This window comes from Enhydra lutris, unplaced genomic scaffold (genome assembly GCF_002288905.1).
Source record: "Enhydra lutris kenyoni isolate GAN:26980312 unplaced genomic scaffold, ASM228890v2 scaffoldscaffold47, whole genome shotgun sequence".
Classification (NCBI taxonomy): Eukaryota; Metazoa; Chordata; class Mammalia; order Carnivora; family Mustelidae; genus Enhydra; species Enhydra lutris.
Window position 1 is genome coordinate 487,040 of NW_019154131.1, and position 25,141 is coordinate 512,180.

Below are 25,141 nucleotides of genomic sequence, written 5' to 3' on the forward strand. Positions count from 1 at the left end.
ACAAGAAAACAAAGCTATAGATGGTATTTCTTATTAATATAGATGCGAAAATCCTCAACAACATACTAGCAGACTAAATCCAGCAATATAAAGAAGTACCATGAACAAGTGAGATTTGTCCCTGGACTGCAGGACTGGCTTAACATTCAAAAAATCAATTAATGAAATATATCATATTAATAGAATAGGTGACAAAAACACATGATCATCTTAGTAGACACAGAAAAGCCATTTGACAAAGTCCAACACCCTTTTGTGATAAAACACTCAACAAACTAGAAATAGAAGGGAACTTCCTTAGCCTGATAAAGGACATCTACAAAACCGCACAGCTAATGTCATACATGACAAAAACTGAATACTTTCCCCCTAATAACCAGAATAAGACAAGGGTATCTACTCTCATCACTTCTTCTTCTTCTTTTTTTTTTTTTTTTGAAGATTTTATTTATTTGACAGTGCAAGAGAGGGAGAAAAAGCACAAGTAGAGGGGAGCAGCAGAGGCAGAGGGAGAAGTAGACTTCCTGCTGAGCAGGGAGCCTGACACAGGGCTTGATCCAGGACACTAACATCATGACCTGAGCTGAAGGCAGACGCTTAACCACCTGAGCCACCCAGGCGCACCTACTCTCACCACTTCTATTCATTATTGTAGTGGGAGGTTCAAGCCAGGGCAATTGGCAAGATGTTGTAGATATTCTCCAGATTGGAAAGGAAGAAGTACAACTGTCTCTGCAGATGACATAGTCTTATATAGAGAAAACCATAAGAATTCTACTAAAAAGCTATTAGAATTTGTAAGTACAGCTGGGTTATTGGATACAAGATCAGTATACACTTGACCCTTGAAAAATGCAGGTTAGAGTTGCATGGGTCCACTTACTCATGAATTTTTTTTATAAAACAGTTCTGTTTTCTTATGATTTTCTTAACATTTCCTTTTCTCTGGCTTACTTTATTAGAAGAGTATAGTGTATAATACATACAGAATGCAAAATATAGGTTAATTGTTTGTTATAGGTATGGCTTCTGGTCAGTAGTAGGTTGTTAGTAGTTAAGTTTTCAGGGAGTCAAAAGGTTTTTTCTTATCAGGTTTTTAAAAATGTTTCAGTCAGAGGCGCCTGGGTGGCTCATTCAGTTAAATGTCTGACTCTTCATTTTGGTTCTGATCGTGGATTCAGGGTCGTGAGGTCCAGCCCCTCATTGTGCTCCATTTTGGGAGTAGAGACTGCTTGGGATTCGCTCTCCCTCTTCTTTGGCCCCTCCCCCCGGCAAAGAAAGTTATAATCAGGTTTTTGTCTGCAAAGGGAGTTGGTGCAGCTAACACTCATGTTGTTTAAGGGCCAACTGCACAGAATCAGTAGTATTTCTATACATTCACAATGAACAGTAAAAATGAAATTAAGGAAACGGTTCTAGTTACAGTAGCATCAAAAAGAAAAGATACCTTGAAATATTAAATCTTCTCATAAAGGAACATACAACTTCATTATTATACCAAGTCTTACTTCATACTCCTGACTGTAAAAGTTCCATAGTTTTCTCATTTCCTGTGAAGACGATTATTGGAGAATTAAAAACATTCTTTTTTCTAATTGTGGTATGGACCTTTTCCAATTCATATTTTAATTTGCAATTTATGGTATGTAGGAAAGCTATTGATTGGCGATTATTTGGCAAATGGCCACCTTTTCACTCATTAAGTTTTCATAGTTTTTCAGTTAAGTCTTTTGGATTTTTGTCTGAAGATAGCTATCAACTATTTTTCTCTTCCAGTTTTTACGGTTATACTCTGTTTTCTCTTGCTTTATTAAATTACACTTCCAGAGCAGTGTTAAATCACTCTGATAGTGAACATCATCTCTCTAGTGATAGTACTCCTCAGTACTGTTTGTTTTCGATTACTGGTTTGAAATAGGTATGAATATGATCTTGAAGGCATGTTCTTTATTAAGTATTTGCTATTGGGACTACATGTTGAGCTTTATTAACCTTTTCAGTACCTCTCTTTTATCCTCCCACTATTCCTATGGCCAGTCCTAATGCTTCTGGAGTAAAACCTACATGGACATACTTTATTAGTCTTATTGTATTCCCTGCACTTGATTTTTATTTAATTGGTGTAAAATATACCTAACATAAAATATACCATTAAATGTACAATTCAGTGGTATTAAATACATCCACATATTGTGACATCACTACTATCCATTTCCAGAATTTTTCCATCATCTCAAACAGAAGCTTTGTACTCATTAAATATTAGCTCCTCCTTTCCACCCCACGCCCCACCTAGCCTCTAGTAAACGTATTCTACTTTCTATCTCTATGAATTTGACTATTTTAGCTACCTCATATAAGTGGAATTACAGAATATTTATCCTTTTGTGTCTGACCTATTTCATGCTGCATAATGTTTTTAAAGTTCATGTATGTTATATCAGACTTTGATTTCTTTCTATGGTTGAATCATATTCCACTGTATGTGTGCATCACATTTTGTTTATACATTCATCTGTCCATTCATCTTGGGTTGCTTCCACCTTTTAGCTATTGTGAACAATGCAGCTGTAAACATTGGTCTACAGGTATCTTATTTGTGTCCCTGTTTTCAGTTCGTCTGGTATTTACCCAGGAGTGGAATTGCTGGATCATATGGTAATTCTGTGTTTAACTTTTTGAGGAGCTACCAAGCTGTTTTCCATAGCAACTGTACTATTTTACATTCCTACCTAATTTGCTTTTATACTACCAGGATCATTGCATCTCTTTATATTTTGAAATTTATTGGTTATTTTCTTTTTCTTTTTTTTTTTTTAATTGTGTTACGTTAGTCACCATACAATACATCATTAGTTTCTGATACAGTGTTCCATGATTTCTTGTTTGCATATAACACCCAGTGCTCCATGCAATCTGTGCCCTTCTTAATACCCATAGTTATTTTCTTTGTGGGACTACACTGATTCTGTTTGTTGATTATACTAAAACCAGCTTTTTTTTTTTTTTTAATTTTATTTTTTCAGTGTTCCAAGATTCATTGTTTATGCACCACACCCAGTGCTCCATGCAATATGTGCCCTCCATAATACCCACCACCAGGCTCCGCCAACCCCCTACCCCCTCCCCTCCAAAACCCTCAGTTTGTTTCTCAGAGTCCACGGTCAGTCATGGTTCATCTCCCCCTCAGATTTCCCTCAACTCAATTTTCCTTTCCTTCTCCCAGTGTCCTCCATGTTATTCCTTATGCTCCACAAGTAAGTGAAACCATATGATAAATGCCTTTCTCTGGTTGAATTATTTCACTCAGCATAATCTCCTCTAGTCCTATCCATGTTGATACAAAAGGTGGGTATTCATCCCTTCTGATGGAGGCATAATACTCCATAGTAGATATGGACCATGTCTTCTTTATCCATTGTCTGTTGAAAGGCATCTTGGCTCTTTCCACAGTTTTGCAGTTGTGGCCATTGCTGCTATGAACGTTGGGGTGCATATGGCCCTTCTTTTACCCAGTAGTGGGTAATAGCCAGTAGTGGGCAGGGTAATAGGGTAGCTCCATTTTTAATTTTTTGAGGAATCTCCACACTGTTTTCCAAAATGGCTTTACCAACTTGCATTCCCACCAATACTGTAAAAGGGTTCCCCTTTCTCCACATCCTCTGCAACACTTGTTGTTTACTGTCTTGTTAATTTTGGCCATTCTAACTAGTGTAAGGTGGTATCTCAATGTGGTTTTGGTTTGAATCTCCCTGATGGCTAATGATGATGAACATTTTTTTCATGTGTCTGATAGCCATTTGTATGTCTTCTTTGGAGATGTGTCTGTTCATGTCTTCTGCACATTTTTGGACATGAATATCTATAAAACCAGCTTTGATTTTGAACATTCTCCCTAGTTTCCTGTGTTCTGCCACTAATGGCCTATGATAATTGTCTGTTTCTGAAAAGTTAAGAGGGGAGTGCCTGTCTGTCTTTCTGGGCTCAGTGTTGTTCAGAGATGTAATTCTTTGATAGCTTTACCCAGTACCTCCGTTGACTATAGGTTTCATTAATTTTTTTTCTAACAATTTGAGAAGATTGTCACTGTTTATGTTTTCTTACAATATGGTCTGTATCATTGAATTATAAAAATTTTATTAGCTTAGCAAAGCATGTGATATTCTCTATTAAAAGAAATTTTCTCATATGGAGTTATCTCACTTTTCTGATCCCTAATTTTGTATATACTCTTTTTAGCCCAAAACGTACTCGGGTTTTTTTTTCTTGTTTTTTTTTTTTTTTTTTTCTTGAAGAAAAAGCTCTTGAATTTGCTAATCAATGTTGTATTTCTTATGTTTGAACTTTTTTTTTTTTAAGATTTTATTTATTTATTTGACAGAGATCACAAGTAAGCAAGAGTGGCAGGTGGGGCAGAGGTGGGTGGGTGGTGGAGGCAGGCTCCCTGCTGAGCAGAGGGCCTGATGCAGGGCTCAATCCCAGTACCCTGGGATCATGACCTGAGCCAAAGGCAGAGGCTTTAACCCACTGAGCCACCCAGGTGCCCCTATATATCTTTTTTTTTTTTTTTAATATTGTATTTATTTATTTGACAGAGAGACACAGCGAGAGAGGGAACACAAGCAGGGGGAGTGAGAGAGGGAGAAGCAGGCTTCCCACCAAGCCGGGAGCCTGATGCGGGGCTCGATCCCAGAATCCTGGGATCATGACCTGAGCCGAAGGCAGACGCTTAACGACTGAGCCACCCAGGTGCCCCCCCATATATCTTTTTTGATGAAATGTCTGTTTAGTTCTCTTGCCCTCGGTTGTTTTCTCATTGTTGAGTTTTAAGAATCCTTTGTCTATTTTAGACAATAGTCCTTTATCAGATATGTCTTTTGCAAATATTTTCTCCCGGCCTATGGCTTCTCTTCCCATTCTCTCTCTCTCTCTCTCTCTCTCTCTCTCTCTAAGATTTTTTTCACTTGAGAGAGAGAGAGAGCATGAGCAGGTGGGGAAGGGGCTGAGGGACAGGAAGAAGCAGACTCCCCACTGAGCAGGGAGCTTGATGCGGGGCTCGATCTAATACCCTGACATTATGACCTGAGTCAAAGGCAGATGCTTAACCGACTGAGCCACCCAGATGATTCTCTTCTCATTCTCTTAATGCTATCTTTGGCAGAGCAGAAGCTGTTCGTTTTAATAATAAAGTCTAACTTATCAGTTATTTCTTTGGTGGACTGTACCTTTGATGTGGTATCTAACAAGTCATCACTATGCCCCAAATTACCTACATTTTCTTCTGCTATCTTCTAGGAGTTATACAGCTTCACATTATACGTTTAGCTCTCTGGGCCATTATGAATTCATTTCTGTGAGGGGTGTGAGTCTGTGTCTGGATTCATTTTTTTTTGCATGTGGATGTCTAGTTATTACAGCACCATCTGTGGACCAGACTCTTTTTTCCCCATTGTATTACTTTTACACTTTTGTCAGAGATCAGTTAACTATTTATGTGGCTCTATTTCTGAGGCTCACTGCTGTGTTCGATTGATCTGTTTGTATGTTCTTTTAGCAGTACCGCACTGGAACTGGCTGAATGTCAACCTGCAGCCTCCCTATATCTCTTTGTGGGTTCCGGGCTTCCTTCCCCATACTCCTTGGCCTTTCCTTGGCCCTTCTCCACCACTCCCTCCCATTGAGGTACAGGTTTTGTTCCCTCTCACATCCTTACCAACCAGTTCAGCCACGGATTGCTTTGGGATCTACTGTAGGAGGCAACAAGAAGTTGTAAATTACACAAAGTGTCTAGAATAAATTGTTTCTAGAATAAATTTCTAGAATAAATTGTTAAAATGTCTCTTGTCAGAAAATGTCTGAAGATCTAATATCATTTAAGAGAAAATCTCAGACTGCACGTTGAGTGCTCTGATTTGGGCTTCTTTTCCAGAAGGAAAGAACAGGATGGAGGTGGGTAGGATGCTCAGTAGGCCTGGAGGAATGTGGGTACAGAGGTCACTTTGGCCAGCCCCCACACACTATGCTAGGCTTCTTGTCCAGGAGCAAGTTACTGAACTCCTTAGAACTCGCTGTATGCTCTGTGAAAATTAGGCTAATATTTACTTGAACAGATTGAGATAACATGAAATCCAGTAAATTGGTCAGATTTATTAATGATTACTTATATTTTACTTTCTGTTTTTTAGATTTTTTTACTTTTTCCCATTATGTTGTTTTTGTTTTGTTTTGTTTTTTACCTTTTTTTCTCAAAATAATTATCGATTCATAGGAATTGCATAGAAATATACAGTAATGTCCAGTGTTCCCATCCCCCAGCCTCCTTCAGTTTGAGGTAACATCCAACACAACTATAGTACAAAATCATCCCTACGAGATTGACATTGATGCAATCCATAGAGCTTATTCAGATTCCATGAGTTAAAAATACATTCATTTTGTGTGTGTGTGTGTGTGTGTGTGTGTGTGTGTAATGCTATGCAGTCTCATTACACGTATGGCATCGTGGAACCACTACCACATGGAGGTGCTCACCTGTACCACCCTGCCAGGCTCCTTCGTGCTCTCCCTTTATCACCACACCCATCCCCTCCCTCCCATCCCTAACCTGGGGCAACCACTAATCTCGTCTCCATCTCTATCACTTTGTCACTTCAAGAACATTTTTATAGACGGACTTACACAATATGTGACCTTTTGGGATTGATTGACTTTTAAAACTCAGTATAATTCCCAGATTCATTCAAGTTGTTTCACAATCAATAGTTCATTATTTTTTTTATTGCTGAGTAGTATTCCATGGCCAGTATGGACAGTTTGTTTATCCACTTACTTCTTTTTTTTTTTTAAGATTTTATTTATTTATTTGACAGAGCAAGAGAGATAGCAAGAGAGGGAAAGCAAGTAGGGGGAGTGGGTGAGGGAGAAGCAGACTCCCCACTGAGCAGGGAGCGCGATGCAGGACTTGATTCCAGGACCCTGAGATCATGACCTGACCCAAAGGCAGAAGCTTAACGATTGAGCCACCCAGGCGCCCAATCCACTCACCTCTTGAAAGGCATCTGAGTTGGAGCTATTCTGAATAGAGCTGCTGTAGACATTATTGTACAACTTCCTGCATGAAAATAAGTTCATTTCTCTGGAATACATGCCCGAGAATGCAACTGATAGGCTGTAGCCTAAGTCCATTCATTGTATTTATTTTTCAGTTCTTTTCTATTTCTTGGCAAGTGATTCGGGTTATCTGTTTATGGTACTGATAATATGAGTAATCTTTAAAGACAGGCACACTGAGCCATTGTGCAGCCTATGGCAACAGTTGTGTGGATATGTGTGGTATGGAAAAAGGTGGACCTCTGATTACTCCAGGTTGCAAGCAAGTGCTAAATGGAGGTGAAACTTTACTCAGCTGTGTGGGAAATGTTCATTCTTACTAGTAATCAAGAACAAGGAATGCTTCTAGCAAGGAGTAACTACATTAATAGCAACACTACCGTCAGTAAGTGAGGTTTGCAACTAAAGGAATTTCTGAGAAAATGAACGAAATTGTCACAAGAAGTAGGTAATAATTACTTAAGAAGAAATGAAGAAAATGATATATTTTTCCAGATGTTGTTTATATCCTCCTTCTCTCTTGTTTCTTCTTTGTAAATTCTTTTAACTTTATAAGGAGCAGACAGTTTCTGTCTTATATACACGATTTCGAAATATGAGGAAGATGAAAAGCCACTGTCTGTGGAGGAAGCACCACCCTGAAATAGCACAGAAAAGACAATGCTGGTTTTACTAATGAACAGGAATACTTTTTAGGTGAAATGATATATCAAAACAGAAGTCTGTTGCTGTCCTGGCCATCCTGTTGGGCTTCTTCCACTCAGCATAGGTTTTTTCTTTTTTAAATTTAATTTTATTTTTTAATGTACTCCCATGTGGGGCTCGAACTCATGACCCCAAGACCAGGAGTCATATGCTCTTTTTACTGAGCCAGCCAGGCACCTCTCACTCAGCATAGTTATTTGGAGTTTCATCCACATGGTTGCATGTATCCGTAGCTGGCTCCTTTTTCTTGCTGTGTGGTAGTCTGTTCTAAGGACAAATTATGGTTTACTTATCCATTCACCTGTTGATAGACGTTTGTATTATCTCAGTGGCTATTTTGAATAAAACTTTTGTGGGGTTTTTTTTGGCTTTGTTTTTTAATTTTTATTTATTTATTTGAAAGCATGAGCATGAGTGCGGGGTGGGGCACAGGGAGAGGGAAAGAGAGAACCCCAAACAGACTCCACGCTGAGCACAGAGCCTGATGTGGGGCTCAATCCCATGACCTCAGGTCGGGACCTGAGCCAAAACTGAGTCAGATGCCCACTGACTGCACCACCCAGGTGCCCCCCAGGAATGTTTTTGATCAAGTCTTTGTGTGGACATATGCTTTCCTTGCTTTGAGGACATAAAATTACAAGCAGCTTGAATACCTTACAATGGCCAGATTTATGCAGGTTTTGGAGGGTGAGTGACTAGATTGTGCAAGGGACATAAGAATGGCCAATGTGGCCAGAGCAGAACACCCAAGCATGAGCTTTCCATCTGGCGTTTGATGGTTGTGCATTTGATTGCAGGCTATTTTCTTTCTTGTGGCTTCTCCATTTTCTCTTAGATTGAAGTTCCGAATTCTTCCTGGCCTCTTTGGACCTCTCACATTGTGCCCAGCCTTCCTTTTCAGGCCCATTACTATGCCCAGTCCCTGCTCTTTCCCTTAATGAGAATAAGAAGATGGTGATGACAGCTTAGTTATATTCTGGACCCGGAACTCGTGTGCAGTCTATATGCATTACTGTGTGTAATCCTTCCAGGAGCCCCACAAAGGAGGTACCACTTTTATGCCCTCTGTGCAGGGAAGAAACCACAGCTCAGAGAGTTAAGTGACTTGTCCAGGATTGCACATTTAGTAAGTGGTAGGTTGGATGTTGGACTAAATCATCTGACTTCAGAGCCAGTACCTTTAACCACAGTGTTGTATACCCTTCGTCGTTGGAAGGGCAGATAGTGCATGGAATTTAAGATACCATTTTAAACTGTTCTTCCACATCATCTAGTTAACTCCTATATTCCTAACTTAGTGTTTTGTCCCAGTGGCCTCTTCCCTGGCAGCCCAGACTGGGTCAGATCACCCTGCATGCATCCTCCCTCAAAGCTCTGTGTCTGCCCTACTGAGCTGGGAGCACAGCAAGGATGCAGATGCCTTCCTTTGCTTCCCTTAGTGCCTGCTGCCCAAAGAGTGCTAGCTAGCATTGAGTAAACCAGGTGAAGGAGTGAATGAATTACACGGTCAGATATCCATGTTTGTCATCAACTTTGTTGAGGTGTTATTTATACATACAAATGTGTAACCACAATCCAGGTAAAATTGTCTTGATTACTCTAAAAGTTTCCTGTGCCCCTTGCAGTCTCCCTCTGTCCGCAGCCACCACTATTCTGTTTGTCTGTCCCTATGGTTTTCTCTTCTAGAATTTTAGATAAACTGAATCATACAGTACATAGTCTTCTGTGTCTGTCTTATTTAGCAGAATGCTTTGGGGATGCATCCATATTACTGCATATGTCAGCATTCCAGGTATAATTTAAAACTGCCTTAAATAGTTATTTTGGAAATAGTGCAGAAATACTTAGCCTCACTCAGGTTTAGACTTGGTTCATAGAGCAGCGGTTTCCAAGGGTGCTCCCTAAGATCCTTTCAGAGTGTGTACAAGGTCAAAATGATTTTCATAATAACCCAAAGATATTATTTGCCTTTTCTCCTCATTCTCTCAGAGTTTTCCAGATGCCACCTGACATGTGGTATCGCAACAGTTTGGTAGCACAAAGATGGTAATCCATCTGTGTTCTGTTAAGGTGTCTGGCTTAAAGAAATTTGTAAAAATGTTAATGCCTCTCTTCTCACTTAAGGTTTTTGTATTGGAAAATATAGTCACTTTTTAACTAACAGTTGTTAATTATATTAACATTTAATGGCTTTCTTGTTATTATTAGATACATGAGTAAATATTTTTAAATTTTGTTTTAATTTCTTACATGACAAATCGTCGTAAATATAAACCATGTTAACAGAAGCTCTTTGGGGTCTTCCGTTTTCTAGTTGTAGAGAAACCCTTAGTCCAAGAAGTTTAGAATCTTCTGGACTAGGAATATTTTTGGAAAGGCATCAGGAATAGGATGAGAAAGTCTTTTTCCTGGGTGGGCTTAGAAGAGGGTTTGGAGACCTGGCCTGCATTGCCTGGAGAAGGGGCCTCCCTCCGGTGGTGCCAGATGGAATGTGGGCTGGAATGCAGGGACAGGCAGTGTCAGCTAGTCTCATTGTCAGCCCCCTGCTCACTCCCCAGACCTGGTTGGGTAGGTTCTTTTGATGTTTCAGCCTCCCACAAGGAGCCCGTGGGCAGCCCATGCCTGCAGCTGGCTTGCAGGACAGTGATCATGAGGCCTAGAGCCAGCCACTTTCCCGAGATGAAGCTGCTGTTACTCTCTGATTTCAGGTTTGGCACTTGCTGAGGAGCTGATTGAGGTCTATGCTGTGTTCTGATCGCAGGGCGAGCATAGGATATCATCAGGACGGTCCACTAGCTTTCAGGAGAAGCTGTGTACTCTCCCCCTGTGCCCACAATAGAGTTCTAAGCTCAGATTGAAAGACTGTCTAAAATAATTAGTTTAACAGAAGCAAGTGGGAGGCTAGTCTTATTACTGGCCCAATTATTATGGGGAAAGGGACATGTGGATTTTGGTTACCAATTTTGATAATGCTATTATTAATAAATGGGAGCAAAATTGTACCTCCAGTCTTTGACCTGTTAATTGATCTTCTCTTGCAGGCGAAAGGGCCTATGGTTCCGACTGAGGAAGATACTTCTCTGTATTCTGGGGTTGTATGTTGCCATTCCATTTCTCATCAAACTATGTCCTGGGATACAGGCCAAACTGATTTTCTTGAATTTTGGTAAGTACCAAAGTACCAAAGTACTTTGCCTTGAATTTAGTAAGAGTTCGTTTGCATGATGATTTACGTGTTTTTATATCTACCACCCAGATCAAGAAATAGAGCATTTCTCTTACCCAGGAAGTTCCCTGGTCCATTCCCAGTTATAGGCTGCTGCAGGGATTGTATTGCCCTCCGGGGCTAACAGTTGTGTGCACAGGTAATGCTTGCTTGGGTGGGGGTCCTCCTTTAGTGGCAGTGGGTGAGGATGTTAACAGTGTTGTGTTGGAGAACCTCTGCCCTTGTGCCATCTAGGAGGCTCCTGTCCTTGGAAAAGATGACCGCTGAAAGGTGACCACCTTAAACAAAAATAATTAGGACGTTTTTCTTTAAAAAAAAAAAAAAAAAAAATTAAATCCAACATGCTTTGGTTTCTATGGAATTATATATTGGCTCTCTAGGTGGTGTAGTCTCCCTGAGTTAATTTAGACCTTGTGTGTTCCAAAGATGGTGTTTTTTTTTTTTTTTCATGCTGTGTATTTACTTTTGTGCAAGTGGGAGGAGAAAGATCCAGAAGTCTCAAGCTTAGGAAGTAGAAGGCAGAGGGTTCCCAGATACATAACTGTTGGGAATAATCCTCTTAAGGAGCATCATTTTATACCTACAAGATGAGGTGAGGAGGGAAGAGGCTGGGTCTTCGAGTGTTAGGGTTTGAAGATAGAACGTGGTGCTTGGCACACAGCAGGTACTCCATAAGTGATGGCTTTCAGCTTGGTGTGCAGGTATGGGCAGCATCTGAACCAGTCAAGGTGGGCTCTGTGCATATTTTTAGCTGTTGGTTTACAAAGAGTAGGTTTGGACCTTGTCTATTTGGAAGGAGAGATTTGAAAGCTGGGGCTGATGCTATGGGAAGAGGCAGCAGGGTTGCTGGTAGAGAGGAGGGAGGAGGAAGGAAGAGCATGAAGATGGGGGGAGGAAAGACAGGAGGTGCTGAGATGGCTCACATGTGTCTGTGGCCTGGGACAAGCAGGGTGAGGGGGTAGTACTGGGACCAGGCGTGTCAAGACTCCAGAACCCTCTTCTGTAGTAACATAGTGCTCCAGGCTCTGAAGGTGCCTGGGCATGCGAGTTCAGGTTTATGGAGTCTACAGTGGACTTAATCACAGAAACTAGGAAGTCACTGGCCAAAAAGGGCATTTCTGCTCTGAAGAGGAACAGTAGGAGGAGGAAGAGAAATAGTAAGGTCAATGTTTAATACTTTGTAAATCTGAAGTAAGTTTTTTCCCTTGGTGTCTTAAAATAAGTGAAATATTTGTAGTATACCAAGAGGCATTTGATTTTCCTAATGGAACCGTAGCTGAACTTTGAGGAATTTATCCTATGTTTTTGTCAGCGTGAGAGGCACAAACTTAAAAGGAATTAACAACATAGTAAAATCAAGGGAGTTTTGATTTTCTGATTTTAAGTGTCCTTAAGTGTCCATCATTGGTCTAGCACAGAAGGGAGTCTGGGTTTAAATATAAACATGAAGCTACCAGGTTGTAGATACCCTGAAGGCAGACTTTAAGATGGACCATGAATGGCTTTTCCAACTCTGTAGGCCTCTAAGGTGCCTTGGGCAGGTGCCTTTGCCCTATGGTGGGGTCCCAGCAAATATTTGAATTGAATTGCTTTTCTTCAGATCAGTTCTTTGGGCCACTTTAGACACAGCCCACAAATGTTGCTCAGTTGATTTCCTCATGAAATGGTAGGGTGTTGCACAGGAGCAGAACTTTGGGTTCTCCTAATCCAGGCCCCTGCACACCCACAAGGAGATGCCAGTCGCTCACCCTTTTTCCGCATGTCCACTGTGTGGCAGTGGGATCGCCTCCTGCAGCCATTTTAAGGGAGATTGTCTGGTTAGCTATCTGTGCTGCCTGCCCTGTGGAGGAACGGGGGGCAGGTTCAGCCCATGGGGCTGGAGGGCCAAGTGTGTTGGGATAGCACCTCCATTTTTGTCTCCTCAGAATGCGAATCTTGATCCCATAGATTTCCATTTGGACTCTAAAGGAAGTTTAAACAGTCTTTTGGGCCTCAGAACATAATAAAAAATACATTCTCAAGTTCACACCAAATCTATCTGAAATCACATTCATACATCAGATAAATAAGCTATAGAAAAAGCATAGCCCCTGTGATTTAAGGCATTATTCTACTTTAAATATATTTTCATAAACAAAAACTACATGAGCTTTCCAAAAACAGAAGATTAATGGAAAAGCCCTGAATGGCAGTGAAGAAGAAAATGAAAATCATTCTGAGGAAATTGTTAATGTTGTTACTTATCTGTCTATTTCCTGCTGGTCCCTTTTGTCTGAGTCTCTACACATAGACATGAGTATATGCACTTTTCACTACTCGGGTTTAAAAGTGAGATTCCAGTGTCAGTGATGTTGGGTGATACCCAGTATTTTACGGTCTTGAAGATGAGATGACTTTTGTTGTTGTTGTTGAATTGAAGTATAGTTGGCAAACTGTAGGATATTAATTTTAGGGGTACAACAGAGAGGTTTGACAGTTGTTTGCATTACTCAGCACTCATCACAATAAGTGTAGTCACCATCTGTCAGCCTACTGACTTACTACAGTAGTGTTGACTGTGTTCTCTGTGCTGTACTTCTCATCTCCATGATGTGTGTATTTAACTGGAAGCTTGTGCCTTTTCATCTCCTTCCCCTATTTTGCCCATCTCCCCGACCCCTCCCCCTCTGGCAACCACCAATTTGTTCTCTGTATTTGTGGGTCTGTTTCAGGTTTTTGTTTGTTTCAGTTTGCTTGTACCTTGGTTTTGTTTTTTAGATGCCACATGTAAGTGAAATCTTATGGCATTTGTCTTTCTCTGTCTGACTTATTTCACTTAGCATACATAATGCCCTTTAGGCCTACCCACGTTGTCCCAAATGGCAAGATCTCATCCATTTTTAACGGCTGAGTAATGAAACCTAGATAGATATCTTCTCTGCAGTTCTTTGCCCTCAGATCTAGAACCGTCTCTTGGTGAGAAGGAATGTTTCAGTTCAGAGGCCTGCACAGAGCTGCTCCTCTCTCCACATTACCTTCGGCCTTTTTTGGGAAATAGGTTAGATATATGAATTATGTATTTGTTTTTAAAGCGGAAGGCCAGCCAGTCCTCCTCAACATTCTCCAGGATATTAATCCTTATGCGTTCTCTTTCTCCTTCCTCTTAGCAGTCCCTTTTAATCCTTGATATCTTTCTTTCTTTCGTTTGAAATTTTTTTGAATAGCTGACACATAATATTACATTAGTTTCAGGTGTGTAACATCGTGGTTAGGCTATGCTCACCAGGAGTGTAGCCACCATCTGTTACTATAAATGTGATTACAATATCATTGACTATATTCCTCATGCCTCACCTTTCATCCCCGTCACTTACTCATTCCAGATTTGGGCATCTGTACTTCCCACTTCCCTTCCTCTATTTTGCCCATCCTCCCATGCCTCTCCCCTCTGGCAATCATCAGCTTGTTCTCTGTGTTTACAAACAGATCAGGTCTGATTCTGCTTTTTGTTTGTTTATTCATTTGTTTTAGATTCCACATATGAGTGAAATCATATTTGTCTTTCTCTGCCCGACTTTTTAAATTTAGCATTATACCCTCTAGGTCCATCTATGTTTTCACAAATGGCAAGGTATTGTCCTTTTTTATGGTTTTGTAATAATCTAGTGTGTGTGTGTGTGTGTGTGTGTGTGTGTGTGTGTGTGTACTACATTGTTCTTATCCATTTGTCTATCCATGGACCCTTGGGTTTCTTCTGTATCTTGGCTATTGTAAATGATGCTGCAGTAAATATGGGTGTGCATGTATCCTTCCAAATTAGTGTTTTCATTTTCTTTCTATTTTAATTTTTTAAAATATTTTATTTTATTTATGTATTTGACAGAGAGAGACAGAGTGAGAGAGGGATCACAAACAGGGGGGATGGGAGAGGGAGAAGCAGGCTTCCCACTGAGCAGGGAGCCCCACACAGGCTTGATCCCAGGATCCCAGGATCATGACCTGAGCTGAAGGCAGACACTTAATGCCTGAGCCACCCAGCTGCCCCGGTGTTTTCATTTTCTTTGGGTAAATATCTGGTAGTGAAATTATTGGATCATAACGGTATTTTTCTTTTTAATTTTTTGAGGAATTTCCCGACTGTTTTCCTTTCTTACCCCCTTTCTCTTATGGAAGCCCCTACAGCCCCCATCACAGTGTTAGAATCTGATACAACCCAGAGCCCTCTGCCCGCCCCCTCGTATTGGCACCACACCTCTTCCAGTGCATCAGTGACTGGGATGAGAGGTGGCCCAACATTTAAAATCCTCAGGCAGTTAGAAGTGTCCATTATGGCTAAGTAGCTGTAGCCTCTCATCCTTTTATGTATTTTGCAGATGGACTAAAGAAGGGATGATAGACTTGGTCGTTTTCCATTCAGTTGTATACTCACTGATTTATTCACTGACCACTGTTTGTGCAGGATCCTCTCTGAATCATGCCAGTTGGTATGTGGTTGCCAATAAATGACAGTGCGGTCAGAGGGTGAATAATGAAAAATGGAAGAACAGGAAGCCAGAGATGGGATTGAAGCAGCTGGATGTGTCTTGCAGGCCTATGGGGACAGCAGCTGGTGTATTGGGTTTCCGGTTGTGCACTTAAGCTGTATGTGAGGCCGAACTTGTAGAGCTAGCAGTGAGCTGCTGGGTCACTGTCCTGGACGCCTCACTCCTACCCCTATTGTGTGCCCTGTGGGCTGCCTGTGGGGCCTGTGCTGTATCCTTGCTGCAGCCCCAAGGGTCATGGGGCCAAGGGATAACAGAAGTCAGGAGGCCCTGGTACCCATCTGTTCCAGGCCAGCAGGAGTGACGTGTGTTCTGGCCTGGGCATGTCCTGCCACCCTCTTCCTGTACCCCTTGACCCTGTCTCTTTGTGGCATTTTGCTTACTCAGACTGGTAGTTACCAGTGGTTCCTCTGGCCACTCCTCTCAAGCTGCCTGACCCCTTGGACTGACCATGGACCCCCCTCTCTGGAAGGGCCCCAGGGGAAGGGAGGCACATGGGTGGCATCTGCTGGACTCAGTACATTCACTGCCTTCTTTTTCACGGTTATTTCTACAACAGAAGTAAGAGTGGACTGGAAGACAAGTTTTGTGGAGTGAGGTCCTCCTGGAGGAGCATCTGGCTTCTCAGTTTCTAGATTTCTCAGGCCTCGAAGCTTTTGGGATTAGCTGCTAATCCTCATCAAACTCTTTTCACAGGTAGGGGGTTCTCTTGGAGCTGTGGGGCCATGTGGAAGTAGCTTGGCCACCTTCTCTCCCAACACAGAACCTGCTGAGGCCTGAGAGCTGAACCAGTGGAAGCCAAGTGCCCTCAGCCCTTGATGACACCCCCTTTCTGTTTGGCATGGGGGCTGGGGGTGGATAATTCCAGTCTCAGGAGCAGAATTAAGGGAATCTGGGTGTAGGGTTGAACGGCGGGCATGGAGTTGAGGTTTTTAGAGTTTTGTTGACGAAGTCATTTCACTTCACAGTTGTCAGTGGGCACATGAAGCTGCAGCCGTCAGTTCCCGCAGCATGGGACACTGTCCCAGAATGGCGATTGCAGGACTAGGTATCCGCATCTGAAACAGCATGGGAAACAGAGGCCCTTGCCAGCCTTCTCTCTGGTCAGGAGCCTTCTCTGAGCCCCATTGTCAGAGTAAAATCTGACCTCCGTAGCATGACTGCCTTGGCCCCCGGGAACAGCTGTAACAAATACCACAAACTGGATGGCTTAAAACAACAAAAATTTATTCTCTCCAGCTTCTAGAGCCTGGAATCCTGAAATCAAGGTCTCCAGCAGGGCTACGCTCCCTGAGACTCTGGGCATGGTCCTTCCTGGCCTCTCCGGGCCTCTGGTGTTGGCCAGGGATCTGTGGTGTCCCTCAGCCTGTGGCTGCACAGTTCTGGCCTCTGCCTCTGTCGTAGCTGCAGCTGTCTCCTCTCAGTGTCTTTCCATTGTCTTCCTCTGCCCTTGTCTGTGTCTGTGTCCCAGTTTTCCCTTTGATAGGGACACCAGGTCTACTGGATTGAAGTCCACTGTATGACCTCACTTTAGCTTGATTATCTTTGTGCACACCCTATTTCCAAATAAGGTCACATCTGATGGGCTGGGGGTTGGGACTTCAGTGTATCTTTCAGTGTATCCTGAAAAGGACACAAGGGCCAGTTAGTATTAGAGCCATTCACCTTTCTTCCTTCCTGTCTGATTAGTCAAGGGTGCGGGCTGTGGGGTCAGGCTGTCTGGTGCAAGTCCCAGGTCTGTAACGTGGGAGCTGGTGACTGAACAAGAGCTCTGAAGTGGAAGAGGTGGGGTGCACATCACAGGAGGCCCTGCAGGAGGGTGCCCATATGTGGGGCTGGCATGGTGGGAGCACCAGGACGTGTGGTGTCACTTCCTTTGATGGCCCTTTTTCTTTTAAGAGAAAGTCATAAAGTCTAAAATGTTTAGCCCCCACCCCCTTGGGGAAGCGGTGGATTAAGAAGCTGAAGGTACAAATGGCAGCCCTCGTGGGAGGATTTATCTCTTTGAATGGTCTGAAATGCTCAGGGAATTTCTGGGGAAGGAGCATGAGTGGGTATTTCATTTCTTCAGCAAATGTGTAGTGAGGAGCTGCAGTGGGCATTGGAGGAGTGAGAGCTGAATGTGCAGGTGTGTGCCGGGAGAGTGCTCAGGTGGAGAGGACAGCAAGTGCAAAGGCCTGGAGGGAGGAGATCAAAGGCCGTGTCTTAGGAACAGTAGTAGTAGGAGGAGATGAGCACATTTGGCTTTTGTGCCATGTAGATATGTACGATTATGTAATGAAACTGCTCTCTTCACCAAAGGAATCTGTACGGTGGTGTGTGACTCCTCGTACAAGGTGGGATTGGCTAGAGGCCAGGACCATCCTGCTGTTTGTCACTACCCTCTTTGGGAGTTGCCATTTGATAAAGTGAGTGAATCTCACCTCAAGGTTTTTAGGGTTTGGGTTTTTTTTTTTTTTTTAAGATTTTATTTTTTTATTTATGTGACAGAGAGAGAGAGAGAGAGATCACAAATAGGCAGAGAGGCAGGCAGAGAGAGGGGGTGGGAAGCAGGCTCCCTGATGAGCACAGAGCCTGATGTGGGGCTCGATCCCAGGATCCTGAGATCATGATCTGAGCTGAAGGCAGAGGCTTAACCCACTGAGCCACTCAAGCGCCCCAGGTTTTTGGGTTTTTTTTGTTTTGTTTTGTTTTTGTTTTGTTTTATGTTTTTTGATCTTTGGGGTACCTGGGTGGCTCAGTCGTTTGAGCATCCAACTCTTGGTTTCAGTTCAAGTCATGATCTCAGGGACATGAGAATGAGCCCTGTGCTGGGCTCCACACTGGGCTTGGAGCCTGTTTAAGATTCTCTCTCTCCCTCTCCCCTCCCCTGCATCCTGTCTGCATGCTTGCTCGCTCTCTCTCTCAAAAAAAAAAAAAAGAAAGAAAAAGTTTTTTAACTTTGACTAAATATAGCTTTAAACATTATGCTCACCACAAGCAGTAGAAGTGCAACAGTATATAAAGGAACTATCCCCCACCTGCCCATGCATGCCTGCATGCGTGTGTGTGCACACACTCACTTTGGTAACAGCCTGGCCCGTGTCTTCCTTTATTTCTTTCTGAGTCCCATATGGGTTATGATGTTGAATACATGTGCTTGTTTTCACTGTAACTTTTGGGACTATGCAGCACATATGGTGATCTCATTCCTTCTCTGTTCTTCTACCTATAGTTCATGAACATTCCTCCATGTCAATGGGTCTCTGTTGGTCTCCAGCTAATGGTCCCTAGATTTTCCATAGTGTGGGCACATTATAGAATTCTGCTCTGTTGACAGGTGACCTGTTATATGTAGGCCTCCTGTTGCACAGTTCCATTCAGTGTCATTCAACTCTAGATGGGCTCTGTGGATTCCCTGCACCTGAACCTCATCTTTTGCTGTCCTGTGCGCATGAAGTGAGAGCACTAGAAACTTCAGGACCCCACTAACCGACTCACACCTGCATTCACTTGGTTACTGAGTCCTGTGGCCTTGGCTCCAGAACACCACCCATCTGTTACCTTTCCCACTGTTCCTCCTCCCCCCAACCACCCAGGTTCCAGCTTTCATCTGTCGCTTAGCCAGAGCTGGCTGGCCTCCCCATCTCCAGCTTCTCTCATGGCCAGGATGTCCCTCAGGTCCCTCAGGGATCTTTTCTTCCCTCACTTGTGTCTTCTCAGGGGGTCCATCTGTACTCAGACCTCTTCTTTGCTAGAGGATGTGCAGATGTGCCCACGGCATTCCAGCGCTCACTCACCCAGCTCTGCACCTGAGGCTGGAAGGCCCTGCGTACCTGGCAGTCTTGGTTTGGAAAAGACTTGACAATTCCTGAGAGCTTCGCCCCTGCTGTGTGCACATGTGTACACGTGTGTGTCCATCTGCCCCACTAATCCTGGTTTCCATCTCTTTCTCCTCCACAGTGAGGGTTCCTTATTTCATTGACTTGAAAAAACCACAGGATCAAGGTTTGAATCACACGTGTAATTACTACCTCGAGCCAGAGGAAGACGTGACCATTGGAGTCTGGTGAGTGCCCAGCAGTATGGCCAGTTTTGTCCACGATCATCACTTGTTTTTATCCTCCCACTCTCCGTTTCCAAAACAGAGATGTTGGCTAAATTTGATACTAATGGAGCACAATGAGATGGCATCAAATCTGTTCTTAGGTTTTCAAACACTGATGGCTTTATGAACCAGGCTGTTTGTGGAAGGGAGCCTTATTTCCAGGGGGCAAAAAGAGAGTATGAGCATAGAAATGAAAGCACAAATTTGAGTACACCCTTTCTTCTCAGAGAAAGGGATGTTTAGACATTGAAAACAGCTGGATTTCTTTCATAAGCAGTGCTTCTAGCCACTGATGTTGTGTTTGCTCTCTTCTTGTATTGACTTTTTTGAGCCACAAATTTAAATTGGACTTAATTAAACTCTGTGACTTCTTTCTGTCTCCTTAGAATATGTTTTTCTCCTTTTCCCTATGAACAAGTGGGTGTTTCTGAAAACTAAATTAAAATTGACCAACTTTTCTGTGCCATTTTCTTTCTTCCTCAGAAGCAGCTTGGCATCATTGCCCCTTTGTGTAGCTGGGTTTCTCTTTTAGCAGCCATAATGTCTCTCTGCCCTTGCAGAAAACTGCTGTGTATGTGAGATGCTTCTAAACAAAATGCTGTGGGTGGCTTCCCACTGTGGGCTCTGAGGAAGTTCAGCCATATCTAATGGTCCTGGCTAGAGAACATAAAATGGGAAGGGAGATTATTGTTCTAGGAGCTAATGCTGGGACTAGGCTTTTGTTATTTCTGGTTTAATTTAATCTTACATTTACTGACCAGTATGTGTGCATGGGACACTTTGTTCTTGTGCCCTCAGTCAGAAGCTTGATGTGTTTTGCTCAGAGCTGTTTGGCAGGGAATTGGTCGGCCCTCCTGCCAGTTAGTGTGGTCTGTGCTTTGAGACACTGGGGGGGTTGTTAGTAGGGACCTCTTTTTTGGGTAGTGGTTAGGATGGTCATTGTGGGAGGAGTTGTTTATGGTACTGATACTTGGTCTGAAAGCTCCCGCAGCCGTCACCCATGAAGATTGCCCTTAGTGGCAGCAATGGCGAGACTCAAGTTAGTGATAGCCAGGCTGTGTGCTGCTGGGCTGCGGCTGGCCTGCCCACGTCTGCTCCCTGTACTGTTGTGAGAACACTGTGGGCCCTGAGGAAGCAGTAGGCCTTGTTCTTTGCACCCTGTCTGTGGGTATAATCTCTCCATCTGGCAGGGGGCAGGAGAGCCCTGGGAATAGAGTCCCTCTCCTCTGGCTAGGAGCTTCCCCTGTCAAGAGTACCAGGTTTGGGGCAGGCTGGCTCCTGGATCAGCATCCAGGACCTTTAAAATGTGCCTTTTGGTCCCATGGGTTTATAATTTCAAAGAGTGGTCATTATGGTCAGAACCACCCAAAATGTGATTCTCTGGAATGGGTCAAAGAAACATTAGAAGTGAAATGCTGAGGGGCACCTGGGTGGCTCAGTTGGTAAGTATCCAGCTGTTGATTTCAGCTCAGGTCATGATCTCAGGTTTGTGAGATTGAGCCCTATGTCACGCTCTGCACTGGGTGTGGAGTCTGCTTAAGATTCTCTCTCTGCCCCTCCCTCCTCTACCCTCTAAAAAAAAAGGAAGTGATAAAACTGAAACTTAAGAGTTAGGAAATTTAAAAATGGCTATTTAATATTTTCCAGCATTCTTGCTAATAAATGTGAATATATTTTATAGAAAAACCTTATTCATTCAGACCCTCCCCAGCAATTAACAGTATTTGATGTGGACGGACATCACATTAACTGGAGCATCTCCCTGAGGGAGAGTTCTGGCCAGAGAGACTGAGTGCACCTGCCTGGCCAGGTGTGGGATGAACTGGGCTGACACCAATCCATCCATGCAGCATGTTGGCTTGTAGCATCTCCTCCTCCAGAGATGGGTCTGCTCCCAGGTGCCTTGTGAGCAGTCTCTAGAAATGGTGCTGAAGGATGTCCAGCTTCTAGTCCAGTTTGTAAAGATCAGTGTCACTTAATTATCACCTCTGACACCATGAACTCTCTTAAGTACGTTGTGAGTTAACTTGTTTACAGGTTAGACTGGATAGTCCAAGATGGCAGAAGACTTAGTTTTGTCTGGTCCCAGGATTTCAGCTAGACCACTATCAAATCATCCTGAACACTTGTGAACTCAACCAGAGATCTAAGAAAAGAATAGCTGCAACTCTACAAATAGAAAAGTGACCACTTTCTGCAAGGGTGTGGAGAAGTGAGTCCAGGATGATATATGGGAAGGTAAACCGTGGGCAGAGGGAGCCTCTGTAAGCCAGCTACTGGAGTGATATAGCAGCAGAACACAAAATTGGAACTTTAAGAAGGCTGCTTCGGTAAGGGACATACCTGCCTGACGGGTGCTCGGATCAGATGGCAAAGTGGGAAGGAATCCTAGGTGGGACAGTTTGGTCTCAGGATCCTTGGAGTCACAGGAAGACTGGGGGTGCCTGGGTGTGGCAGAGTTCCCAGACATCAGAGGGGGGAAGCTGGTTGCCATCAGTGAGCCCAGGAGTGGGCTCTCAGCTCAGGGTTACCTATCCCATGAACCGTGGCATGGTTGGGCGACTGTTCTCCAAGCAGGGGCCAAAAAAGTGGCAGAGCCGTGGAGAGACCCTCTGTCTACCCCATGGAGGAGAAGTGCCAGTGCACACCACAGGAGTCTGCAGGGTTTGGAGACTCCAAACGGGGTTGCATGCCTGAGATAGAAACACTCGGTCACAGGGTAGGTGAGCACATAGTATGAACCGAGACCCCCAGAGACAGGAATGACTGACTGCTTTTCCCTGAGGGCAGACTGAGGAGGTGGGCCCCGTGGCCCAGAGACTGAGAGGCTGCCATTTTCATTCTTGTCCTCTAAAGCGGCATTGGAATTCTTCAGGGAACAAAAGCCACACTGAGCAATCGGGAGTAGATTACTTAGCCTGGCCCCTGGCAAGGGCAGTGCAATTCTGCCCAGGGGCAAAGACACCCGAGAATCTGCACAACAGTCCCCTCCCCCAGAAGACCAGCAAGAACATCTGGCTAGGACCCAAGTTTACCGATCACACAGAACCTCAAAACTCCAGCACTACTGGAAAATAGTATATAGAATTCGTGGTTGATTCTTTAGTCTTTCAGTATTATTTTTCTTCTTTTTCCTTTTCAACCTCTTTCTTACTTTATCAACTCTTCTTTTTAAATCTTTTTTAATTTTCATTTTTATAGTTACAGTCTATCCTTTCGTTATATTTTATTTTTGTATATATATAAGTTTCTCTTTCTTTACAATTTTGGGATGCAGTTTCTTCTAACAAATAGTCCAAAATACACCCAGAATCTAGTGTATGGCTCTGTTCTCTTCACTGTCTAACTGTATTCTCTCTTTTTTTCTTGCTTTTTCTAAAAATTTTTTAAAGTCTTTTTAATTTTCATTGTTATAGTTATGTTCTGTTCTTTCATTGTATTTAATTTTATTTTTGTACATATATAAATTTTTCTTCCTTTACAATTTTGGGATCTAATTTTCTAACAAACAGACCAAAATACAAACAGGATCCACTCTATTGGTCTCTTCTGATCACATGTCTGATTATATTCTCTCTCTCTTTTTTCCCCCCATTTTTGGGTCTTTTCTTATTCGTAGTGTATATTTCTCGGGGGTCGTTGTTGCCATTTTAGTATTTTGTTCTCTTGTTCATCTGTTCTTCTCTGGAGAGAATGACAAGACAAAAAACTCACCTAAAAAAGAACAAGAGGCCATACTGACTGCCAGGGTCCTAATCAGTATGGATGTAAGTGAGGTGTCAGGACTAGAGTTCAGAATAACAATTATAAAGATATTAGCTAGGGTTGAAAAAAAGCATAGAAGACACTAGAAAATCCCTTTCTGGAGAAATAAAAGAACTAAAATCTAATCAAGTCAAAATCAAAAGGTTATGAATGAGATGCAATAAAAAATGGAGGCTCTGTCAGGATAAATGAAGCAGTAGAGAGAAATAGTGATATAGAAGACAAAATGATGGAGAATAAAGAAGCTGAGAAAGAGAGATAAGCAACTATTGGACCATGAGAAGAGAATTTGAGAGATAAGTGATACCATAAAATGAAACAATTTTAGAGTAATCGGGATCCCAGAAGAAGAGGAAAGGGAGGGGCCGAAAGTATACTGGAGCAAATTATAGCAGAGAACTTCCCTAATGTGGGGAAGGAAACAAGCATCCAAGTCCAGGAGGCACAGAGAACCTCCCCTCAAAATCAATAAAAATAGGATAACACCCTGACATACAATAGTGAAACTTGCAAATCTCAGAGACAGAATACTGAAGGCAGCTCAGGGTAAGTCCATAACCTACAAGGGTAGAAACATTAGACTTCCAGCAAACCTATCCACAGAGACCTGGCAGTCCAGAAAGGACTGGCATGATATATTCAGCATGCTAAATGAGAAGAATATGGAGCTGAGACTATTTTATCCAACTAGGATGTCATTCAAAAGAGGAGAGATAAAAAGCTTCCAGGATAAACAAACAGAAACTAGAAGAATTTGTGACACTAAGCCAGCCTAGCAAGAAATATTAAAAGGGATCCTTTAAGTGAACAGAGAGCCCAAAAGTACCAAACAGAGACAATATACAGAAACAGTGACTTTATAGGTAGTAAAAAGTTACTAAATTCATAATTTTCAGTAATTTCTCTGAATATAAATGGGCTAATTGAAACAAATCAAAAAGAAACAGAGTGTCAGATTGGATAAAGAAGCAACCCATCCATATGCTGTTTGCAAGAGATTCATTTTAGGCCCACAGGCACCTGCAGGTTGAAAGTGAGGGGGTGGAAAACCATTTATCATGCTAATAAACATCAAAAAAAAGCTAGGGTGGCAATCTTTATGTCAGACAAATTAGATTTTAAGCCAAATGATGTAATAAGAGATGAGGAAGGACACTATATCATAATTAAAGGTTCTATACAGTGAGAAGATCTAACAGTTGTAAACATTTATATCCTAACACAGGACCAGCCAATTATATAAACCAATTAACAATAAAACTAAACTAACACATTTATAACAATATAATAATAGTAAAGGACTTTATTATTTTTTAAGAGAATTTATTTATTTATTTGACAGAGAGAGAGAACACAGGGATGGGGAGTAGGCTCCCTACTGAGCAAAGAGCCTGATGTGGGGCTTAATCCCAGACCCTGAGATCATGCTGTGTACTGAAGGCAGATGCTTAAATGACTGAAGCACCCAGGTGCTCTAATAGTAGGGGACTTTAACACCCCACTCACTGCAACAGACAGATCATCTAAGCAGAAGATTAATAAGGAAACAAGGGCTTTGAATGACACACTGGACTGTACTTTACAGATATATTCAGAGCATTCCATCCTAAAGCAAAAGAATGCACATTCTTCTCATGTGTACATGGAACATTCTCCACAAAAGGTCACATACTGGGTCATAAATCAGGTCTCAACCAGTACCAGAAAATTGAGATTATTCCATGCATA

The 25,141-nt window shown here is 42.6% G+C and overlaps 1 protein-coding gene across 1 annotated transcript in view; it reads left to right on the forward strand.

Moving 5' to 3' along the window:
* Window positions 1-25,141, forward strand: part of LOC111156569 (abhydrolase domain containing 12) — a 97,141-nt gene that overhangs the window by 50,163 nt on the left and 21,837 nt on the right. The window contains exons 2-3 of the mRNA XM_022517551.1: window positions 10,857-10,981; window positions 19,504-19,609. Of these exons, the coding sequence (XP_022373259.1) occupies window positions 10,857-10,981; window positions 19,504-19,609 (231 nt within the window). The remainder of the gene's footprint in view (window positions 1-10,856; window positions 10,982-19,503; window positions 19,610-25,141) is intronic.